Source organism: Thermobia domestica, unplaced genomic scaffold (assembly GCF_964235325.1).
Source record: "Thermobia domestica unplaced genomic scaffold, izTheDome1.hap1.1 HAP1_SCAFFOLD_190, whole genome shotgun sequence".
NCBI lineage: Eukaryota > Metazoa > Arthropoda > Insecta > Zygentoma > Lepismatidae > Thermobia > Thermobia domestica.
Genome location: NW_027655920.1, coordinates 365,137 through 387,287, shown reverse-complemented (window position 1 = coordinate 387,287; position 22,151 = coordinate 365,137). Strand labels below are relative to the sequence as shown.

General features: G+C 35.7%; 1 protein-coding gene across 1 annotated transcript in view; it reads right to left on the bottom strand.

The window, feature by feature from the left end:
* Positions 1 to 22,151, bottom strand: part of LOC145676517 (putative cytochrome P450 301a1, mitochondrial) — a 217,644-nt gene that overhangs the window by 9,294 nt on the left and 186,199 nt on the right. Inside the window, exon 7 of the mRNA XM_081747340.1 lies at positions 798 to 966. Within this exon, the coding sequence (XP_081603466.1) occupies positions 798 to 966 (169 nt within the window). The remainder of the gene's footprint in view (positions 1 to 797; positions 967 to 22,151) is intronic.

The following is a 22,151-nucleotide window of genomic DNA, read 5'->3' as shown; positions in this document are numbered from 1 at the left end:
GAATGCAATGGATACACCCGATTGCAATGAAATGAGCTGAGCGAGCTTAAACTACGTAATCAGGAAGCGTTTTTCGGTGATTATTCCTCGATGGTACATCGGATTTTTGATTTCGACCTATGTTGTCACTCAGCACGACATACTCTATCAGCGTGCTAAGTTTGGTTGAGATCGGCCAAACGGTCTAGGAGGAAGCGTTTTTCGGTGATTATTCCTCGATGGTACATCGGATTTTTGATTTCGACCTATGTTGTCACTCAGCACGACATACTCTATCAGCGTGCTAAGTTTGGTTGAGATCGGCCAAACGGTCTAGGAGGAGTTTGCGGACAACCAAACGGCTAACCCGAGTATAAGAGCTTCGCTTCGCTCAGCTCAATGAACTATCCAAATATATCCATCTTTCACAACCTCCGGTACTTGCACAATCATTTTTAGAGAGGTTGTTTAGGACTACTTGATCACTCTCCACGTATGTCTCTAAAAAAAATTGGGTGGAAGTACTGGAGCATTCTTAAACATGGATGTTCGGATAGTTCACACAATAGTTCCTCAGTGATGTCTTGACCCGACTACTATAGGTCCCATAGTAGTGGAGCTATAGATCTCTAAAAATTCACTTGTTTCACGTTTTCAGCACCCTGTAACTCCGAAACTATCCACTTTTGAGTACACGTCGATATGAATATTTTTTCTTATTGTAATTTGAGAAATCTGTTTTCCAAATGAATACTGCGACACATTTTCGTATCAACCTGTACATTTATATATTTTTCGTTCTTAATTAACTGACTTACCGTATCGATTCCTACTAGAAACATATCTAGTGCAAGGACCGATGCTAGCTTTGGATCCGAGTCAATTTGGAGAATTTTTTCCAGAAGTGACGGTTCGTCATCGTCATCTGTACGGGAACCTTTAGATTTTAATTTCGTCAGGGCAACGTCAATATGCTTCATGGTTATTCTGTAAAGTAATTTAGTACATCCATGATAAAATGTTACAGTTAAAATACAGTTAGAACACATCATGAAAACAATTTTAAGCATTTATTTTCATACCCATCTCTCATAGTGCGCGATCTGTATAGAAAGCATGCGAATTATCTAAATAATAATAATAATAATAATAATAATAATAATAATAATAATAATAATAATAATAATAATAATAATAATAATAATAATAATAATAATAATAATAATAATAATGCTGTTGAGAGCGCCGATTTGTATGTAACTTTGGGAGGCCCATTCAGTAGGCACTTCGTCAAGGGTGGGTCCGGGGGGTTCAGACTCTCCCGAAACCATAAATGAAAACATTAAGGAGGGATGAAACAAAAAGAAGAATCGGCGTTAAAAATACAAAACTATAGCAAGCGTTTGGTTACTTTTTCTTGTGTGGAGAAAACGGAAGGGGTTCAATCTAAAAAATTATATTATTGAAACTGACCGTTCCGAATTCCATTTAGCTCCATGCTAATCCTATGGACTATAAATGACAATATGTAAACCTGTTCTATCAAATAGATTCTCAGGTAGAACCTAAGAAATAACCACAATCACCAATATTATGAGCCTGGCAACATAAATTCCAGTTACACTTGTTAAAGTAATTTTCAATTTCGCGGCAACACTAATCAATTTTATAGGATGTGTTTACCGCTGGAAGAGATCTCGTTGCTATCTTTGACGGCATTAATCGAAGATAAGAAAAAGAGGGAAGAAGACAAGAAAAACTGAGTTCGAATGACCTCGGAAGGCTATATCTTTTTCAATATTTTTAAAAATATTCTTTTGCTTGAGATTTCTTTATAGTTTGTTATTAAAATATTAACACATCCTCATTTTATTGTTCTAACAAACTAATATGGGTATGTTGTCAGTAAAATAGTTTAGATTGATGCAGCCCCTGGTGTGATAACCACAGTATTTCATGTCACGGATCCCTTCACCCTCATTACGAAATCCTAGCTAAACGAACCAATGTTGGCCAGTAAAATAGTTTAGAATGATTGAGCCCCTGGTGTGAAAACCAGAGTATTTCATGTGACGGACCCCGTCTATTAGGGTCTACGAAATCCTGGCTACGTGCCTGCATTCAGATGCGTATTTGGTTGCAGACTATGATCTAAGAAGGTATACATAAGGATTTTAAGACAAACTGAATTCAAATTATGGCAAATATTGTATATTCATTAAAAGTACATATAATAATGAAAATGCTTACGGTATTCAAAAAAATACATGGGACCCACATGAGCATTATGGAGCCCGGACCCCCAGGATCGGCGCCCTTGGTTGGTAATTAGTATTTGTGATTGGACTACAGAGTGTTACAAGAAAATAACATGCGTTTTTCAAAAGAAAAGAAAAAATTGTTATTAACTGAGAATTCTGAAAAAAATGATACTGAATTCTGGAAAAATGGTGAGGGGTGAAACGTCAATGTGTGAGCTGGGTGGATGATTTTCTGGAACTTTTATTTTATATAATACATAACTGACACACAATTAAAAATAATACATTTGAATATGTAATTACAAGTAGGCAGTGGCGTACTTAATAGGGGAGCTTCGAAATTTAATTTACTGTTTTAAAGTAAATGAAGTATCTTGCAGAATTTTCAGATTTCCAGGACTAAAGTTAACAAATCCCCACCCCCGAAACAAAATCGTAAAAATGCCACTGCTAACAGGACTAGTTTATAAAAATGTTATATTCAATATTTATGAAGATACAATATATCACTGTCAAGGAAACAATGCTTACTTTATACAGTTATCAATACAACCTATGACTTCTATATTAATAGCAAAATATTATTTCAAAACGTTTTTCCTACGAGCATAATCATGCAACGAAGAATCTTAACATGTTGTTATTTTGACGCGGTGGCTAAGTGCTGTATTTGTGCTATAATGTGTGTTATTAATTAAACTTATAACAACTACCACACAATGACTACTTACATTGTAGACAATAATATATGAATTACAACACCGTCACCACCATCTACAATTAATTATGCAATATTATTACGTACACTTTTAGTGGCATTTACTCTGAAGTTGGCCATCCGCTTGGTTTTCGACAAAAAGAATAATAACAGCTACGAAAATTTAAATATCATCTATTTCTAAGACCCCTTTAAAAGGGTATAACAGAGTAGGGTAAAGTAGAGTAGAGTAAGATAGCGAGAAGTAGGGCAGGGTAGGGATAGGTTAGGGTTAGGCGCGGGAGACCCGGGTTCGATTCCCGGCGGGAGCTCATGTGGTTCGGATTCCACGTTAATTAGTAAGTCTACGTATCATAGCCTCGCTGCTGAACGGGACGATAAACTCAAAATCAACTCCATGCCCTATAGAACCTGGAGGTTCAATTCCGCTTTCACGTAAGCTCTCTAGGAAAAAACGCATGAAATTTAAAACTTTACAAAGAAAAAAAAACTTACACTCCTTCACTGTTTACTCGAGGTTTTAGAAATAATACTGTATTATTTCTGCCTTTTAATGGAAACTCTGCTAACTAAATGACATGGAAGGTTAAAATGGTATTCCGTTAGATGATAAAACGTAGAATATAAGAAAACAAGCGGGATTCTGGAGATATCACAAGTTATAAGGGATGTAGGCTATATAACGCTTGGCCTAATACAATTAATTAAAACAAACATTTAAAACCTGTTTTCAACTAATTGTTCACATCACAAAAATTGCTAGATTTGTGAAAAAGTCGCCAAATCGTCATTTAAAAATCACCAAAAAAGGGAATGTTATTTTTTGTCGCTATTCTGGAAGTCGAATCCCCTAGATTTAACGACTTTTCCACTAAATTGGCAATACTGATACAAATGCTCTGTAGTTTCCCTGTAGCCTTGCGCGAAGTAGTTCTCTCCTCTTGCCTAATAGTTCTATAATTATATCCAGTTATAAAAAAAAATAAAATAAACAAGTTCCACTGTCCTTACTTTTTTAAAGCACACAAGCGAGCAAATTATCGATTTCTTCCCGGTAAATTTTCAAAATATTGCTAGAAACGGACGAAAAACTTTGGAACTTAACCCTTTTTAGTTATATATCGACTGGGACCTACATTCTGCAGCTGTCATCTTAAACCTTGTTAAAGGCAGGCCTGTACCCACGGGGGATCTACGGGTGCCGGCCTCCCCTAAATGTTTGCTGCCCTCCTAAAATTTTCACGATAGGCTTTCAAACGAACTATAATATGGTTGGATTGCCCCCCCCCCTGCCTAAGTTCTACCGAACCCCCCTACATTTTTGGGCTGGCTACCGACCTGGTAAAAGGTTAGAAAAAAAAGAAAGATTCTGGTAGAATAGTGAATCTCTGAGTAGCAGAATTCCTTTAATACGAATTTTGTACTATAAAATATTTTTATTTTAGATCTTTTGTGTTTTGTTATAAATTTTGACACTATGTTTTTTGAAGTTAACAATTCGGCGTCAGTCTTAATTTTCTTTTTATAACATCTCAAGTCTTTAAACATACCAATTTGATACAGGCAATATCGAACTTATTTTCATGCCAGCTTTGCTGATTGTACAGTAACTATTGAAACATTTTCTACATTTTAATGCAACTAACTTTGATACAATTTTAAAACATTGGTTATCGGTATGGATTTATATCCGCGACATAAATACACTTTTACAGGTGTTTATAGAATAGAAAAATGATAGACGATTTTCGTTGTAGAAAATACGTGTATTTGTTATGTAGTTGAAAAGTACTGGATTTTTGGTCGTAAAGCAATGTAAGGTAAGTAAAAGTAAGTTTTTAGAGTTTCTGTATTTGCTGACGTGTAATTGTGGGTCTTTCGTGTTGAGTGTAGACCTGTTATATGTTTATTTGTAGAATAACCAGTGATTTATTTGTGGAGTTTGTAGAAGGGGTGAATATTTATGCAAGATTGTGTTCTGTATAGCACAACAACTTTAAAGTGTGGTTGGGACAACGTTATTTTTAAACCTACCTACTTTGAAATTATGGTACTAGTTTGATAGGCGACCCCAAGTTTATAATTTTTTACCATTTTTTTTTAACCCATTAGTGCATGAAGTTTCCTAGAGATAATATTTGTGTACAATTTGTTATTTTGAGATATGTTTAGAGCACTTTAAACGACTGTAGCGGATTCTACCTGAAATTTTCGATTGTAGTGGGCGGTAAGAGTAATAGAAAATATCACATGCACAGGAAATACTTGACTAATAGGCGATATTTCACTAATGTGTTTATAATAAATAATATTTTATTCTTCACACAACATTAGCACTTGGGTTCTTTGTTTAACGGTTTTAGTTATTGACAACGAATTCACATTTCTTTAACAGTCATGTACTTGGAACATTATTGATATTTCAATAACAATGGCCGCCTATGAAGGATTTGCCCTGTAAAACCAAAGTGGCAGTTTTCTTGAGAACAATAACACCCTATCATGATTGTTAATGGATCGGGCAACAATGATTTGTTCGCAAAAGTTATGGATGTTAGATTATAATGAATTAAAATGTAATTAACACAACATCCGATTTTTCGGATAATATACACTAATGAGTTAATGCGGTCTATAATGCGGTTTCCCACGTTGCACTACCTTCAGACGAAAGCCTGTTACTTTGTGTACCGGAATTACTTGCCTTTTCTTTTTTTTTTTTTTTTTTATAGTCTAATATCCATTTCCTTATAACGTGCTTGTCAACGAAGAAGCTACCAATTCACAACTGCAGTGACTGCTCACTGATAACTGAAAATGAAATGAAAAATGAAATCTTTGAGTTTTACGTCCCACGGTTATGCCGGTTAGGCTAAAGGAGACGGTGATAATGAGAGATGAGTGAAATGGTGGAATAAAGAAAGTGGGAGGAAACGGGAGAACCCCGAGAAAACCCACGAGCACGGTGTTTGTCCACCACAAATTTCACTTGGCGGGGGCTAGATAACTGAAAATGTTTATTGTTATTATTATTATTACTGTGCAACTCAGATGAAAAATGATAAGCAGAGGTATCAGCTGCAAGATTTTCCTTCTAGAAACAATTCTATAAACAAGATCAACATAGTTCGCGACAATAAACATACTAAAAAAGTAAAAAAAAAAAAAAAAATGTTACTAAAACATGAAGTTGAATCATTGTACTTTAAAACAGATTGTATAGCCTAAGAAAGGTGGAAAATATCTTCCCAGGCTGGGAACACTAAATTAAACTTAGAGACAGGGAAACCAAAATTTAGAAGGGGGGAAATTCCCAGGCTTCCCTGGCTACAAATAAATCCCTGAGAATAACGGTATGAACTGTTGGAAGCATTTCCGATATGTTTAGTTAGCTAATCACAATTATTTGAGTAGCTAGTTAGTACATCAACATAGTGATAATTAATGAAGCAAATATTATTCACGGTTGTAGAAGTTATTCAGATTTACCTCCTTCAAAATTGTTTCCTTCAGCATTAATATATTGTTCCTAGCGCATCTTCCACTGCTGAAACGCATCCTGGAACGTAATTTTTTTTGGAATAGCTGAAGGTCCCCAGTACGTTATCTCTTCTACGGGTTGGAAACGATGGCCTTTTAAGGGTGGTTTTCAATTTGGAGAATATACAGAAATCTGCAGGTGCTAAATCAGGTGAGTTACGTGGTTGGGACACGTCAGTTGTATTACCTTTTGCTAAAAAGTTCCTAATGAGCAAGGACAAATGACTAAGAGTATTGTTATGGTGTAGCATGCACGTTCCATTTTCCGAAACTTCTGGTCTCCTTTTGCTCACAGCCTCCATCAAATACCTCACTATCTCTAAATAAAACTTTTCGTTGATAGTTTGACCACGTGGGATGTATTCATAATGAATACCATCACAAAAATATTATTCTAAATAACAATAAATATGATTCTAATATTAGAGAGACTTTGACGTGTTTTTTTAGAGTCTAGGTGAAGATTATTCTACTCATTGAATCGACTGTGCCTTTGTTTTAACGTCATAGCTGCAGATCCAAACCTCGGCATATGTTGTAATTTTACTTCAGAAGTTATCATCTTCACTCGCACGAATCGAAAGATCGTCACAGGCTTGTGTATGTGTTTCTTTAGAGTGCTTCGGGGGGAGATGCCCATAGGGGAGAGCTGCTAGTTTTGCTATAATTTCGTCGTAACAACAACAGATGGCACGAGCTTGCGCAGGCTGTTAGCGGAGGTCAAGAAGAAGAAAGGGACGCCGTTAGTCACGTCGATGAGTATGTTATGCACTTGTTTTATGGTAAAATATAGAAATTATCAATAAATTTACACATGTTTTTGTTTGTGAATAAGTCGTATTTCCTGCATGAGTTTGTAATGCAATTAATAATGAGGCGAAACACGTAGTTGCTGTATAGAGAGGATTACAGTGTTTAAGTGCATGTGAGTCTCAGCATATCTTGTGGTAGTTTTGGAGCGAATTTTCAGCTGGCATCTTTCTCCGATTTTTGGGAAAGTTGCTACATCAATGTCGGGTAAAGATGCATGTGTACATTTTCTCGGGTAAAGATGCAAGCTCGGGTAGTCACGAAGTTCCTAACTTCGCGATTAATATCAAGAAAGTTGAAAATGAAAATATACAGAACTGTTATTCTCCTGGTATTATTTTAAAGTTCGGAAAGGGCGAACGTTTGATATAGCGGGTATGAGTTCCATAAGAGTTAGTTATTAGTAAAACCTTCGTATACAATGCACATACACTTCTATACATATTCCATAACACATCGTATGATCATTGTGTATTTATATTTTTCCAGGCTGTCTTGGTCATGAATATTTAAAATTGCTTTTTGCCTGCATATAGAAACTACAAAATGCAGGATTTGCTCCAACTGGATGAGAGATACGAACACTAGTATACAACTTCGCTGAACGTTATGGTGTGAAGCATAAATTTAACAAAGGGAATGGAATGGCTGGATACGATTGGTTGTAGTCTTTCATGAGATTTCCTACGTTAGTAAGAAGAAAGTTTCAGAATTTGTCTAGCGATCGAGCAGAAGCTATGAATCTTGAGAATGTTGGAAATTATTTTAAACTTCTTTCAAAAATCTGTGAGAAACATGATTTACTCAACAGGGCAGGTAGTATCTTTAATTGTGATGAAATAGGATTACAATTAAATTCTTGTTCAGAAACTATAGTAGCAGCAAAAGGTTTTAAACAAGTTAGTGCTTTCGTCAGCAGACAAAGTTGAAAATATTTCACTGATTGCTTGTTCCAATGCAGAAGGCAATTTTCTGCCAATGTTATGTATTTTGAGAAGGAAAAATAAGAAGTCCGAGTGAGAAGATGCTCTTTCTAATAATTCTAGAGTAGTTATGAATCAAAAACATGCCTATATAAATTCTGAAATCTTTATGAATTGGTTGCAAAAAACACTTTCTGCCACGCAAACCCCCAGGAAAAGTCTTATTCATTCTGAACAGTCACTCTTCTCATTGTGCTAATCCTGATATGCTGGACTTTGCAACAGAAAATTATATTATCATGTTTTGCCTTCCTAGTCACTGCACTCATTACTTGCAGCCATTAGATAAGAGCTTCTTTCGTCCATTGAAGAGTTGTTTCTACAGAGCTGTGTCACAATGTCAGCGAACAGATCCACATAGAAAACTATTCAGGTCACTATTTCCTATCTTGCATCGTCAAGTCTGGGATAAAGCTGCAACACACAGAAATGGTACTTCAGGTTTCCAAGCATGTGGGATCTTGCCCTACGATCCTAAAATCATCCCTGATGAAGCTTTTGCTATTTCAGATTTTAGTGTTGCTTCAACTAACGAACAATTCTGCTTCTCCCTCTTCATCAGATGACAGTACTCTTTCAGAACACCTTCCTCGAGATTCTGCAAGTCTTAGCTCCTCAAATGACTTTTCTCGATCTTCTATTCCTGCATCTTCCGTTAATATTGTACGTTCATGCTCCCTTCCTCAGAAAACATATCTCTAATTCATCCCGTAGATCGCGAAGAAACCCCAACTGGTAGGAGACGGGAACCAAAAAGAGCAGCCACTGACACTGAACATACACTCCCAAAACGCACTAGGGATAAGCAGCAAGTAAATGTTGAAGTAGCAACAATGTACTCTTTCAGTTCTGGAGGAAGTTCTGGTTGCAAATTGAAGAAACTTCGTAAGAGATCAGCTGCAAAAGTAGGGCTATGTCTAAATAACAGAAAGGATGATGTTTCCTCCAATGACCATTGCTGTATATATGGTCGATGTTATTCGATCCAAAAGGTGTAAACGTGGCATGGATCGGATGTACGATCTGTAACATGTGGTTACACGAAAATTGTGAAATATTTCCTGATACATGTGTCTCTTGCCACAACTGAGTTCAAATGTTATAAATATACGGATTGATATGGTAGGAAACACCGTTTTGACCATACCTTTTTCTCATGACTAGTGGATTTAAGTTTGTTTGAGTTGCACGCGTATTTTCCTGTATTTTATACTAACTATTAGATAAACATGAAGACCCAATATTGCATTAGAATGTAGCTAATACTTATTCTACGGATATAAACTAATCTTATAAAACATATTATCTTCGGAGCTTTTATTTTAATTCATGAAGTTTCCTTTTGTATGAGAAGTACAGTGTTTTCAAACTAACTACATTTATATTTCTGTGTATTTCTTTATGCTACATATAACTCTGTTGGGTCATGACAAGCTTATAGTGTGTGTTTGTACTGAAATAAAAGCATTAACGTATATTTTTGTTAATTGTAACTACAATTTTATTATCGTGGCATCTTTCCCCGAAGCACTAGGCATCTCTACCCGACATGTCGGGGTAAGATGGCAAATTTCATTAGTCATTTCTTCAATAAATTGTCAGTGCACCATAGAAGTTCAACATGCGATATTTACAGCAATTGTGCGTTAACCCTGTAGCTATTCATTGCTGTACAGTTTGCCTTTTATCACCGCATTATTCAAGAGATACAGTCCTCAAAATGAAAAAGTATGGCGTCTTCCCCCGTTCTACTATATGTTCATTTGTTAGCGTGGAACAAATTTACCAGCTACACAAAGTATATTCAATTTTAAAACCGACGATTTACTGTTTACTACTTCTTGAAGTCAGTTATTTTGTGGTAGATCAAACGACGATTTTTCTATACAGTATCGCACACTTAGTGAACGTGAATATCATCACATAATATTGATGAACGTCAAGGTTTACCTTCATCTTCAATTGATGTTGTACTTGCTTTTGAACGGTAATTACATTTACAAAATTACATTCGGCTCATACATTCTTTCTCGTACAAATCCTGCAACATTTATAAAGTAATTAATAAAGTATAAAGTAATATCGAAATGACGTAAGATAGGTTGATGAAATTACCGTTAAAATGCTTGCCCAAACTTCCAGTACGCGGCGCTAGAGAGTAGAAAGTTAAAGACAGTTTTGTTAATCGTAATTATTAAAAGTTCGGTTTCTTTGTGGGCAGATTTTGTATCTGAATTGTTAAACAGTGAAAGAGGTAACTTTGTTGGGTGCCTGATAAATATTTATTAATACCAACAAGATGTAAATAAAATATCGCATGGATATCCATTTTAAAGGGTCATTCAGTTAGACAATTAAAAGAAAAACGTTAAATCAAGTGGAAGAAATACACTGAAGTGAACTGAAGCACAAATTTTGACTTTAACATATCTTCCCATCAGCGTTGCCAGATCTAGCATAATGATGCTAGATCTAGCATAATGATGCTAGATCTAGCATAATTTGCTTGTCTTTAGCATCTAGCATCTTGCTTTTAGCATCCTGCCCAAATCTAGCATAATTTCAGCAAGTTTATCAAAAAGCCACAAAACCTAGAGATGAGAAAGAAGTTGGTCGTGGGAAGAAAAAGAACGACAGAAATGTATCCTCTCCCATTGTTCATACAGTCGGTAAATCATACAGGCAGTCTCATTTTCCGAAGTAAGTTAGAAACGGCTTAGGCCTTTTTTTTGTGTGTGTGTGTGTGTGTGGCTCCACTCAGGGTTTTCTGCGAGGCATGGGCGGAGCTATGGGGGCTATTCTCCCCCCCAACTTTTTGACATCTTTATTTCTGACTTCATGACCATCTTTATTCCTGAAATGAAAGGTCCGAGACCGACCAAAAATCTGCCCCCGAGCAGATAATTCCCAACTCCGCTTATGCTGCGAGGTAATTTTCTTTCAAAATATGAAAACAAACACTTTGCATTCATTTACTATACGATATATACGCCATTGAGTCTGGCAACGACTACACTAGTTTAGTTGAGTTAAAGCTTTGGTGCGTGAAGTATTGAGTTCTATCCACGCATTCTTGCGCTCTGCGTATTTTAAGTTACGTTATCGTATCTCAACTTTGTTTTTTTTTTAAACTCCTGAATTAGTAATTATGAGGATCTAGCATAATTTGACGGAATCTAGCATAATTTTGATCAGGTTTTGGAATAATTCCGAGCTGTGAATCTGGCAACGCTGCTTCCCATTCCTGTTGAAACGATAAATATAATGAGAGACAATTTTGTATCCCCATATCGAAGAACTATATCGCTTGTGATGATAACCTAATGCTAACAGCTTCGAGTACATTGTCATACTGGAAGCTTTCGATATTACGGATACTTCACAGGAGCAAAAACGAGGATAAACTTAAATGGGGACAGGTCTGGACAATTCTAAAGACAGGGAAATGTTTTACAGACAAAGTTTGTAAGCGTTCCTCATCGTGCATATTGTGCCTTGTTTCGTTATACTCTTGCGCTCTCTGCATGACATTGAAATACTCATTACCTTTGCACCATACACTTCACGAAGCTAGGGAAAGCATTAATTATGTAACCTTTAATTAGTCAGGCGAATACTGTATTTTCCAATTTTGAGTGTTATATCAAACCTATCAGATAACACAAAAGTGTACACGATTTGGCAGTTCATTACGTTAATTGGAGAGAAGCTAGAAGTGTAAGAACTGATTTGCTGCAGTGTTCAAAAATTGTAGGAAATTTCATTCGGTAGCATTTTGGCAAAATTTAACAAATAAGAGAAATACTATTTTTTTTTTTCAGGTAAAGTGTTGAAATTGAGGAAAACATTGGAAAAATGAAATGAAATCTTTATGTTTTACGTCCCACGGTTATGCCGCTTAGGCTAAAGGAGACGGTGATGATGATTGATGAGTGAAATGGTGGAATGAAGAAAGTGGGAGGAAACGGGAGAACCCCGAGAAAACCCACGAGCACGGTGTTTGTCCACCACAAAGTCCACACGGCGCCAGCTGGGATTGAACCAGGGACCCCAAGCACTGGAGGTGAACGCTCTACCACTGAGCCACCGCGCCCCCTGAAAAACATTGGAGTTAAGTTGCAAATTAAACTTCATATCCCCCGTTTGCTTCTATTTTATACTAGCAAGAATTGATAAGTTCAAAATATATATACTTCTTAGATACTGGAGGCATGTCGGATGAGTTAAGAGCGCTTACATCTGATGGAAAGTGCCTCTGGTTCGATCCCGACCATACGTATATTTGTGGTGTACAACATTGTGTCCCTGAGTTTTCAATTTGTCTGGATCTATTTGCCAAATTCCACTTGTTCGAGCCATGTACTATTGTGCCAAAAACCGTCAAATTGGATTCGCACTTGCAGCGGAAGTTTTCCGAGCCTTTATGGTGGTTGCCAACAGTGTTGGATTTAGTTTTGATGGGGCCTTCAGCTATTGAAGGGGGCCTTTTACTTCAAGCTTTAGGGGCTCTTTATACATCAAGCTTTCTTTTTCAGCGACAAAATGTCGCCGTTATTTTTAAGATTTGAATATACGTTATATGCTTATTTATAAACCTAATGGATATCTAAGTGGAACCAAGGGTCCATTATAAGCAGGGCTGGGAAACGGAAGCTTCATTATAAGCAGAGCTAGCTAACAGGGGCCTCATTACAAGTGGAGCTGGGAAATAGAGCTTTATTACTTGCTGCATAAAAGCCTAGTACATAACAATAAAAATATCATTGTCGTATGTGCGTTTTATCTTATTTGCCTTTTCTTGTTATTTTGAAATTACAATACAGTCAGTTTCTTATATAAAAAAAAATTTGGAGCCCCCAAGCAAGTGGGGCTCTAAGCTATAGCTTTTTTAGCTTATACGTAAATCTGGCGTAATATTGAGAAATAAATCATCAATAGTGTACTACGATATAAAGAATATAAATGATGAAATATGACGCTAATGAATAAATACCGGTAATTCAAATGTACTGCGGGGCTCAAACGTTGATGAATCAGGATATTACGTTTGTGCTTATATTTTGATCTACATGTTCAAAATAAATTACAACCTTGTAATATGAAGTCCTCATGCCATATTGAAAGCGAACATACCGTAGACTCACGATGTACATGTGTCGTCATCCTTTCTTTCACATCATAATATATTAAATACAGTAAAGTAAGATTGAGTACGAAGAGGTCTTGATCAATTCTTTAGTACAGCCTTTCTATGTCAAATGTGCCCTCGGAAAATATGTGAAACATACTTCGTCCCCACCCTCACCACCATCTTACAGAGGAAATCTTCCCTTCGCTTTGGGGAAAAAAATGAATGACCACGGCTGTGTTGTCAAATTGTCATTCAGTTGGTTTGGTCCTGGCTAGTGAAGACCGTAGGCTGTTTAGAACAGCGAAGACCGGAAAACAATTCAATGTGGCAACCCTGTCCATATAACCACTCAAGGATCTCGGCCGCAGCTAAATGTCCCTCCTCTTTCGAGGGAGGTATATCCTGACCAGCGAACGAGTGCGGGCGGTCGGTTTTGGAACTAAAATACAAACAACAGTGTTTCTAACCGGATTACTTGTAATTAATCTATCACAGTTGTTTTTGCCCTGTTCATAATAAACCACTTCACGCATATGTTCAAGTTAAGACAAACACAATTTCAAAAGTTATGTAAGTTATTTTCAGAACATTTTAAGGGACTGCAAAAAAAACGTACATACACCCTCCATATTAATTTGGCAATAACTTGCGAATAAACTAACCTCAGTGTTGTACAAAGGAACACTGAGAACTTCGTAGCATTAGAGTGTAAGGAATTCCTACTTCATCTGTTAACAAAACCTCGAAGTTCATCTTTGTGAATCAAAGTTATCTTTGGCAACTGCGCTTTCATTGTTTAAAGCAAGTTTTATTGTGTAGTTTTGAGATAAGGCGTTTTCGAAATTGCTACCGATTTGGACCATGTTATCGATTGATTGACAGTACCTTCAGTAAGAAATTTACATTGAGATCATTTTCGGATGTGCTGCGAAAGACTGGTGACAGAGAAACTGATAATCTAACCGCCTCCGAAGGAGATTTGGATCCGCCCCTAATTAAGATGGTAGATAAAGATAACTTTCTCTGATATCTAACCTGTCATTATTTAGCATGGTTTGGTAATTTAAAAATCCAGTATTTCTACCATATTTTGAAAAAAATATTTAAAAGAAATAAACCCAATGTTACATTGGGGGCGGTAGGGGAGCGATTAAAATTTAAAGTGGGGAGCCTGACAATTGATTTCTTATAGCCCCAGTGAAATTCAGAAAAAAAACGAATTTCATATTAAAAAAGAAATACAAAATACATTTTCATGGTAACTCTTACATTCATTATGTTATTATAAAGTTAATAGTACTTTTGAAATTGATTAGAGTGAATAGATATGTATTTAAGTAACAAAACCACTTGCGTAAGTTTTTCAAAATATCAAGTTAGAAGATCAAGTTTGTCTTCCACTGTCATCTCATTGCTCAAAGACACCGGCGATGAAACAATTGGCCGGAAATCATGCGGCCGCTTCTTACATCAAATCATAAAGAAGATGATGAGTGCCAATGTTAGGTACGTAAGTTCAGTTCTTTTTATTTTTTTTTTATTTTATTTTTTTTTTTTTTAAGGATCCCCTCTTGGAACTATACGTAGCACATTTTCGTACTTACACTTGAAATAAAAACAGCTGTTTAAAGACGATTGATTGCCTTTGTCTTTGAATTTCATATGTGCACACAGGATTTGTTAAACAAGACCGTACATCTGATATGTTTGAACTATATGCAACTTATGCTCACGGGCTAAACTCAGTCTTCTGAAGTCAATTGACAAATGATTATGTATTACGGATACAAAGACAACACTAGGCTCCCAAGCTTCAAAATTATATTGTGTATGAAAACAGATAATAGAATTAATTCTTTGTCACAAGAGACCTAGGGTTTGAAAGAAATTCAGAGGAAGTTCAAAGGGAATTTCTATACTCATAAATAAAATTTGTGAATTTATTGTGTATTGAACCAATGATATTTATGCTTACATTACCCATACGCTGATGTTTTATCGATACTTTTATTTCACATTTACCAAAAGGCTGGATTACGATAATAATCCTAAAAGAAAGATGCATTGTAATCAGGTTTTACAAGGCAATCCCGAAAGACAAGCTATCCAATCCCGTAGCCCTTTAAAAAATTAAGGAAAATTTCTTCTTCACTTCCTTTTCCCCCAAAGGGTTCACATTCATCGAAAAAATGAAATTTCTTTAGTTTAACATCCCATGATTATGCTCTTTATGCTAGAGGAGACAGATGATTAATGAAAGTGAAAGATTGTAAAATTAATTGTTGGGCTCTCACAGAACCACGTACAACAGACACATGCGCTAGCCAATAGACCAACGAAGATAACTTCACAGTTCTCGAGTGGAAACGTATCGGAATTTTTTCTTGGCTACAACTTAAGAAAATAATTTAGTTGTCAATCGATAGACCTACATTAAAACAAATACAAGCATCGCGAGCTTTAACTTGATTTAAACTTACAGTTACAAGATATTGCGCAAGTATCTAAGCTACCAACCCATAATTAATCTTCTAGTCATTAACATCTTATTACTGAGTTTTACAGGTTTCTATTGTTTTATAATGAAATCAAATAAAACGTAATCATTTTTATATATATATAGCTATAATCTGCTTAATACACGGTAGAAATTCACTTGTGTGCTATCTTGTTCTTAAATTGTTAATTTCCATGCATATGCCATTATCCACAATACATCTGCATTACTGCAGGAATAACAATTACTGCATTCAATAACAACTATACAATTTATGGAGTTCTTTATTAAGCGAAACAGATTAGGCTACTTATAACATGTAAACTGCAACTTTTGAAAATCGTTGGATACACTGCAGAGTGACGCTCTCCGTTCCCCTGTCCCACCGCGTTTACCTAGAAACTGATGTAAACACAACACTAGCGCCCTCCACGAAAAACCGCACTAATATCCTGGTCAGGTAATACAAGAAAACACATAACAACAGAAGCGCCAGCAGACACACAGTTGAAATTGAAAGTCTATAGTAAAATCTGCTTAGTGTTAATTCCTAATATATTACATTCATCTTTTTTCCCCTCTATGGGTACTCTCTCATTGAATACCTTATCTGTAATCTTGAAGTCCGAATTTATTTTCATCTTGGATGAATTCATGTTCATGTCAGATTGATTCGACGAACGAGAAAAGACATCCGAAGCGCGTGTGAGAGTGCATATATGTTCAGGGCCGGATTTAGCATTTTGGCGCCCCTAGGCCCAATAATTTTTCCGCCCCCTAGTCTGGTTAAAGTTACTTTCCTCAAAACCTTTATTAAATAATTATATCAGGCCTATGTGTTAATTGCTTAAACACCATTCCACGATGCAATTTTATCATTGCAAGTTTTTTGAGAAATTTACTTGGTTCTGGGCTTAACAAAATACCGTTAATGTACTAACAAAAGATTGGTGAATAACTTTGGTTTTGTTCAATTTAGCCATTTGGGCAAATAAATAAAAAAACTGTAGTAAAAAAATAAGTAAATAAGTAAAAAAAAAAAAAACAGCCAGTTCTCCCGTGTTTGAGATCAATGTTGTAACAAAGTTGATGCATAATGTTGAAAAATAGTTTAACTTTACCAACAATTATTTGTTCCAATGAACTTCAAAATCAGAATGCTTTATTAACCTGATTTTTTTTTATCAATTCAAAAAATATGTTAAGTTATGGCTATTTATTTTTATTTCTAGATATTTTTTTTTATTTTTTTCTCTTGGCCGTGCGCCCATAGGCGCCTACCGGGCCTATTGGGAAATCCGGTCCTGTATATGTTACATGATTTTACCCTAATTCTTACAAACCAAAACTCCTTTACGTATTAGCTTGTGTGTTAGCCCATCTGTCAGATTCATAAAGAAAAGTGTGTCTGTCTATCCGGAAGAAAAAAAAATCTCAATGACTACTTGATAGAACACTGAAAATTTTGGCCAGGCTTTAGACTGTTAAAAGTTATGTATTGGGTTTGTTAATAGAGGTGATCCATCAACCGAAAGTCAACTATTTCCGGTTTCAACGTTTCCGGTATCACTAAATAGAACAGAAGCGGTAATAGATAGCGAGAAACTGTTTTCTGTAATCGATTAAGCATCTCAAGAACACATTTCATCTCCACCCTTAAGAGCCTGCCTTACCAAAAATTAAACAAAATTTACCATTTTTCTTTTGCTTGTTTATTGATAAGTGAAAGGAGATAACAAAATGCAACTTAGCACAATCATAGATAATGTTATTCTACAACATAAAATGTGAATCTGAAGAATGTTCAGTGTTGCCATCCATAGAAATTACAGTGTTGCCAGAATAACAATTCCCCTAAAATCTAAGTTAAGGCAGCGACTAGAAGAACGAACTCAACTGCATTTGATTACGTATCATGTTGTTTTCGTTCGCTGTGAACTACTTTTTAAATAGTAGTTGTATTTGGTTTGTAATAAACAAAATAGTTTTAACATACAGTTGTTAAAATTAAATAATAATGCTATTTAAAAAGTAGTTCACAGCAAACCAAAACAACATGATATGTAATCAAATGCAGTTGAGTTCGTTCTTATAGTCGCTGCCTTAACTTAGATTTTAGGGGAATTGTTATTCTGGCAACACTGTAATTTCTATGGATGGCAACACTGAACATTCTTCAGGTTCACATTTTATGTTGTAGAATAACATTATCTATGATTGTGTAAGTGGCATTTTGTTATCTCCTTTCACTTATGAGTAAACAAACAAAAGAAAAATGGTAAAATTTGTATTATTTTTTAGTAAGGCAGACTCTTAAATCTGTACTAAAACCGGAAACGAAAGATATATAAACTATAACTTCCTGTTTCTTGATAAAAGTTACTATGAACAACAATCTTTAAAAGGACTAACCAGGATTAACCGAACCAATAGATTGTTCAAAAGCTGAAAATATTTCTTTACTACTATATATATAAAAAAAAGTTCAGGTGTGTGCCAAGCCAAGAAATTAATGCTTCATAAAAATATCATTCGAACTGAGTTTACATTACGAGATATTAATTTGTTTGGTTTGGAATACAATTCAGTTTCCTTTCAAATGTAGTTATAATGCATTATTTTCAACCTTTAAGCGTTTTATTGTTATTGTTATTATTATTTACTGCTTTCTAATGCTTTTATTTGTTTCTGCTTTCTAACGCTTTTCATCTTTTTTGCTTTCTAACGCTTTTATTTTTCTCCTGCTATCTAGTGTTTTTATTCTTTTTCCGCTTTCTAGCGTTTTTGTTGAAGTCGGCTAATATTGTTTTCTTAAAGGAAAAGTCTATATTTTTTACTTTTCAGTGTGTTTTAGAACTCTGTAACTTTCAAGTTTGTTTAGTTTTTCTACTTTTTCGTTAGCGTGTGTCTACTTTGCACACGATTTAAGCAATTTTAAAGAAAATCACATGTAACTTACGAATGTAATGATTTAGACTACTGGATTTTAAACATATAATAGCTAGATACATATGTGGAGAACATTCGTGCAAGTTCATTAGTAAACATTCAGTATGACCATAGTTATTGCAATATAAACTTTGGTGCAAAGTATGTTCAACATACGAACATAACGTTTCTGTGCAATGTTTTCCCTTCATTATTTATACATTTCACTATCTACACAAAACTGCATACAGTCTACAACTACTGAAATTACAATGAGGGTTCCGGTATTGATACCCAGTATGAATTGCCAATATTTGTAAAGAAAATTATGCATTTTATGGTACCGGCACAGGAACCACATTCTAATAGTTTAGCATAAGTCCCGCAAAAATGTCAACTCAGGAACAGAAAAAAAATCCCCGTGAACTGATTTGCCTTGGTTATTCCTTATGTCCAAGAATATGATAGCAAGCGTAATCAGTGGAAGATTTACGGGTTTTGGGACTTTCAGGCTGAAGCCCACCCAAATTTCATGTCTTCTTTTTTTTTTTTTTTTTTAGAAAAATCTAATTTTAATCATTCCTATGCGTATAAGCTGCAAGCCCCCCTCTCCCCCAAAAAAGTCTAGTGATTTCTAAAAAAAATGAAGTCTGTGAGTAAGGCCCTTCTCAAACTATGTTTCTGGATCCGCCACTGTTCATACTTTATTTTCCAACAAGAAATTCATTCTGGCATCTACGTAAGTACGAAATTTACCTAAATTTAAAATGCAAGAGGTTCCAGTAGTAATAATTTCCTATCTAAGAGATATTTTGGACCTGTGCAAAGTAACCCCGATTAGTTTCTGAAACCGCCTTCTTCCAGACTTACTATTTTTATGACTTTAAAACGATTCACATTTCAATTTCAACTAATGTAACAAAGTCCGATTATACACAGAAATATTCTACGAAACTGACTTAACTTTGACGGAAATTCCTATACGTGATATCTTTCAAATTTTGGCGGCCTTTACAATTTACTGGTTTACTGGTTTCCATAGCTCTAAAACAACTAACCCTCCCGGTAATAAGAACTGATGTTAACCACCAACATTATAGAGATATAGCCATCTTTAGGCTAAAACACAGCCTCCAGGAATTCAGCACGCCAACAACGGAATGTTCTATCTTACGGTGGCAGTTGAAAACTTCTCTTTACAGTTCATGGTTTTGCCGACAGAGGACTGTGAAACTCTTTTCATATTTTGTGCAAAGTAACCCCTGATGTGCAGTCTTACGGTACCCCAGTACAAGTACCCGGTACCCCAGTAGTTTAGTTACATACCTAAAGACATTAACGGTAAAAGACCATGTGCAGTACATGTTATTATCTCTATAATCTTCCAATACAGCTGACAATAATTAGTCAGGTTTCTCCCTCAACGAGTCACTATCGCGCTTTACTGGTAGTTCATGCCTGAATGAGCTTTCTGTTTTCCTTCACATAAGCATTGCATTCTCACGTTTACGATAAAGATTTTATTCTGACTCGATATTTGCAAGTTGGCAGCTGTTCATTCCCTGTTTAATTGAATATGCATTACGATTAAACGAAAATAATTTAATCAATCGGAGTTTCACCATTGATCTCAGCGACCGCGAAAACTATGAATTGACCAAGGTACCCATGACCCAAATTTGATAACTCTTTGTCCATTCATCTGATCTCCAGGCCACACAGAGACAGGCAGACAGACAAACACTATTTTATTTATATTAGATTATACATAATATACGTAGAGAGAGAGAGAGAGAAAGAGACAGAGAGACTGGGACAATTCATTGATAGGTTACTTAGATTTTGCCCGGAATCATTCTACTCTTGATTATTCCCCGAAAGTCACGAGCCCGAGACTAAAGTTGAACTTCATGGATGAACACCACAAAACCCAGTTGGCGCGATTTGGAATCGAACCATGGATCCCAGACACTATAAGTGAGCGCTCTACCACTGAGCTACCACAGCCCATTATTGTTCAACAATCGACATACTTTTTAACGCCATAAGAAAGTTATTCTCTCGATCTTCTTGAAAACTATGCATAAGAATTTATCAAAAGTGTGTTATTTTGATTATTATCTGACGTTATTTATCGACTGAAGTTTTACCTATGGAAATACTGTACTGTACAAAAATTGAAGGTTAACCATAATCTTAGGATATGCCTCATTAATCATTGAATACTGTGGTCTTGCTAGTATCATACTGAAAACTTTGATGATGGGGTACTTCACAATTCGTTCCATGGTATTATGTGACTTACTTTTCGTACAGCATGAATATATACGTAGGATTACCAAAAAAAGAAAAAGAAAAGAAAAGAAAGAAAGAAACTGTGTATCAGGCTTTACACTTAACCATATCAGACCGTAGTTTGAAGATTGAGACAGGAAGAAACGAGATCATGTTTCACTTCATTTCGCCTTACGATCATATACATATACCATCAAAGAACTGATAGTTCCGGAAGGTACTAAGCGTGATCGCAGGCAGGATTCGGTCCGCCTACTAATTCCCTAGTTACAGCCCAAACGTTTATATTATTGCTCAATTCTGCGAGATCTATAACTTGTAGGCCTATATCCTGACAATCAAGCCAACGGCGCCGGCTTTCCAAAATTTATGTGGGTGCATATCAATTGCGGGCACGTGTTATATGTTTTCAGGCGATTATCGATATTTTTTTATTGATTTCCTTTTAGTTAAAATCTTTTATGAAGACTCATAAAGGACTGTGCTCAATTCTATTCACAATACAGTTCCATTACTTTTTTTTTTTTTTATTGTGGAGATCGCCTTTGACTAGGCCAGAGATAGACAAGGGAGGGGGAGTGTGTTACTTGGTTGCCTTTGTAGGAACACATATGAAACAAACAATTATATTTTAGGAGTTTGAAATTTTAACTTCCATCTCAATGTTTTAATTGCTTATTTTTTTGATAATGAGAAGTGAGAAGTATTTATTTTATTTTGTTTCTATAAAACTAAAAGCTCCGCACCCACAAGATCGTTTGTGTGGGTGCTGGAGTCCCGGAGTACCTACGTAGTTGGTGCGCATGAATCAAGCACGTCTACGATAGGTATTAGTTTTGCCTTAATTTTCTTGATAGACACAGCCTTAGAGCTTCTTTTTGGGTAGGTCATATGGATTTGCCAAATGTAAATTTTAAGTCATGCTTGACAGGCGCAGTGTTTCTTCCAGACATGTTTTTGGGGGGTCATTGACTCCGGAACTCTGAGAGTGCCCCTCGGAGGAGACCAA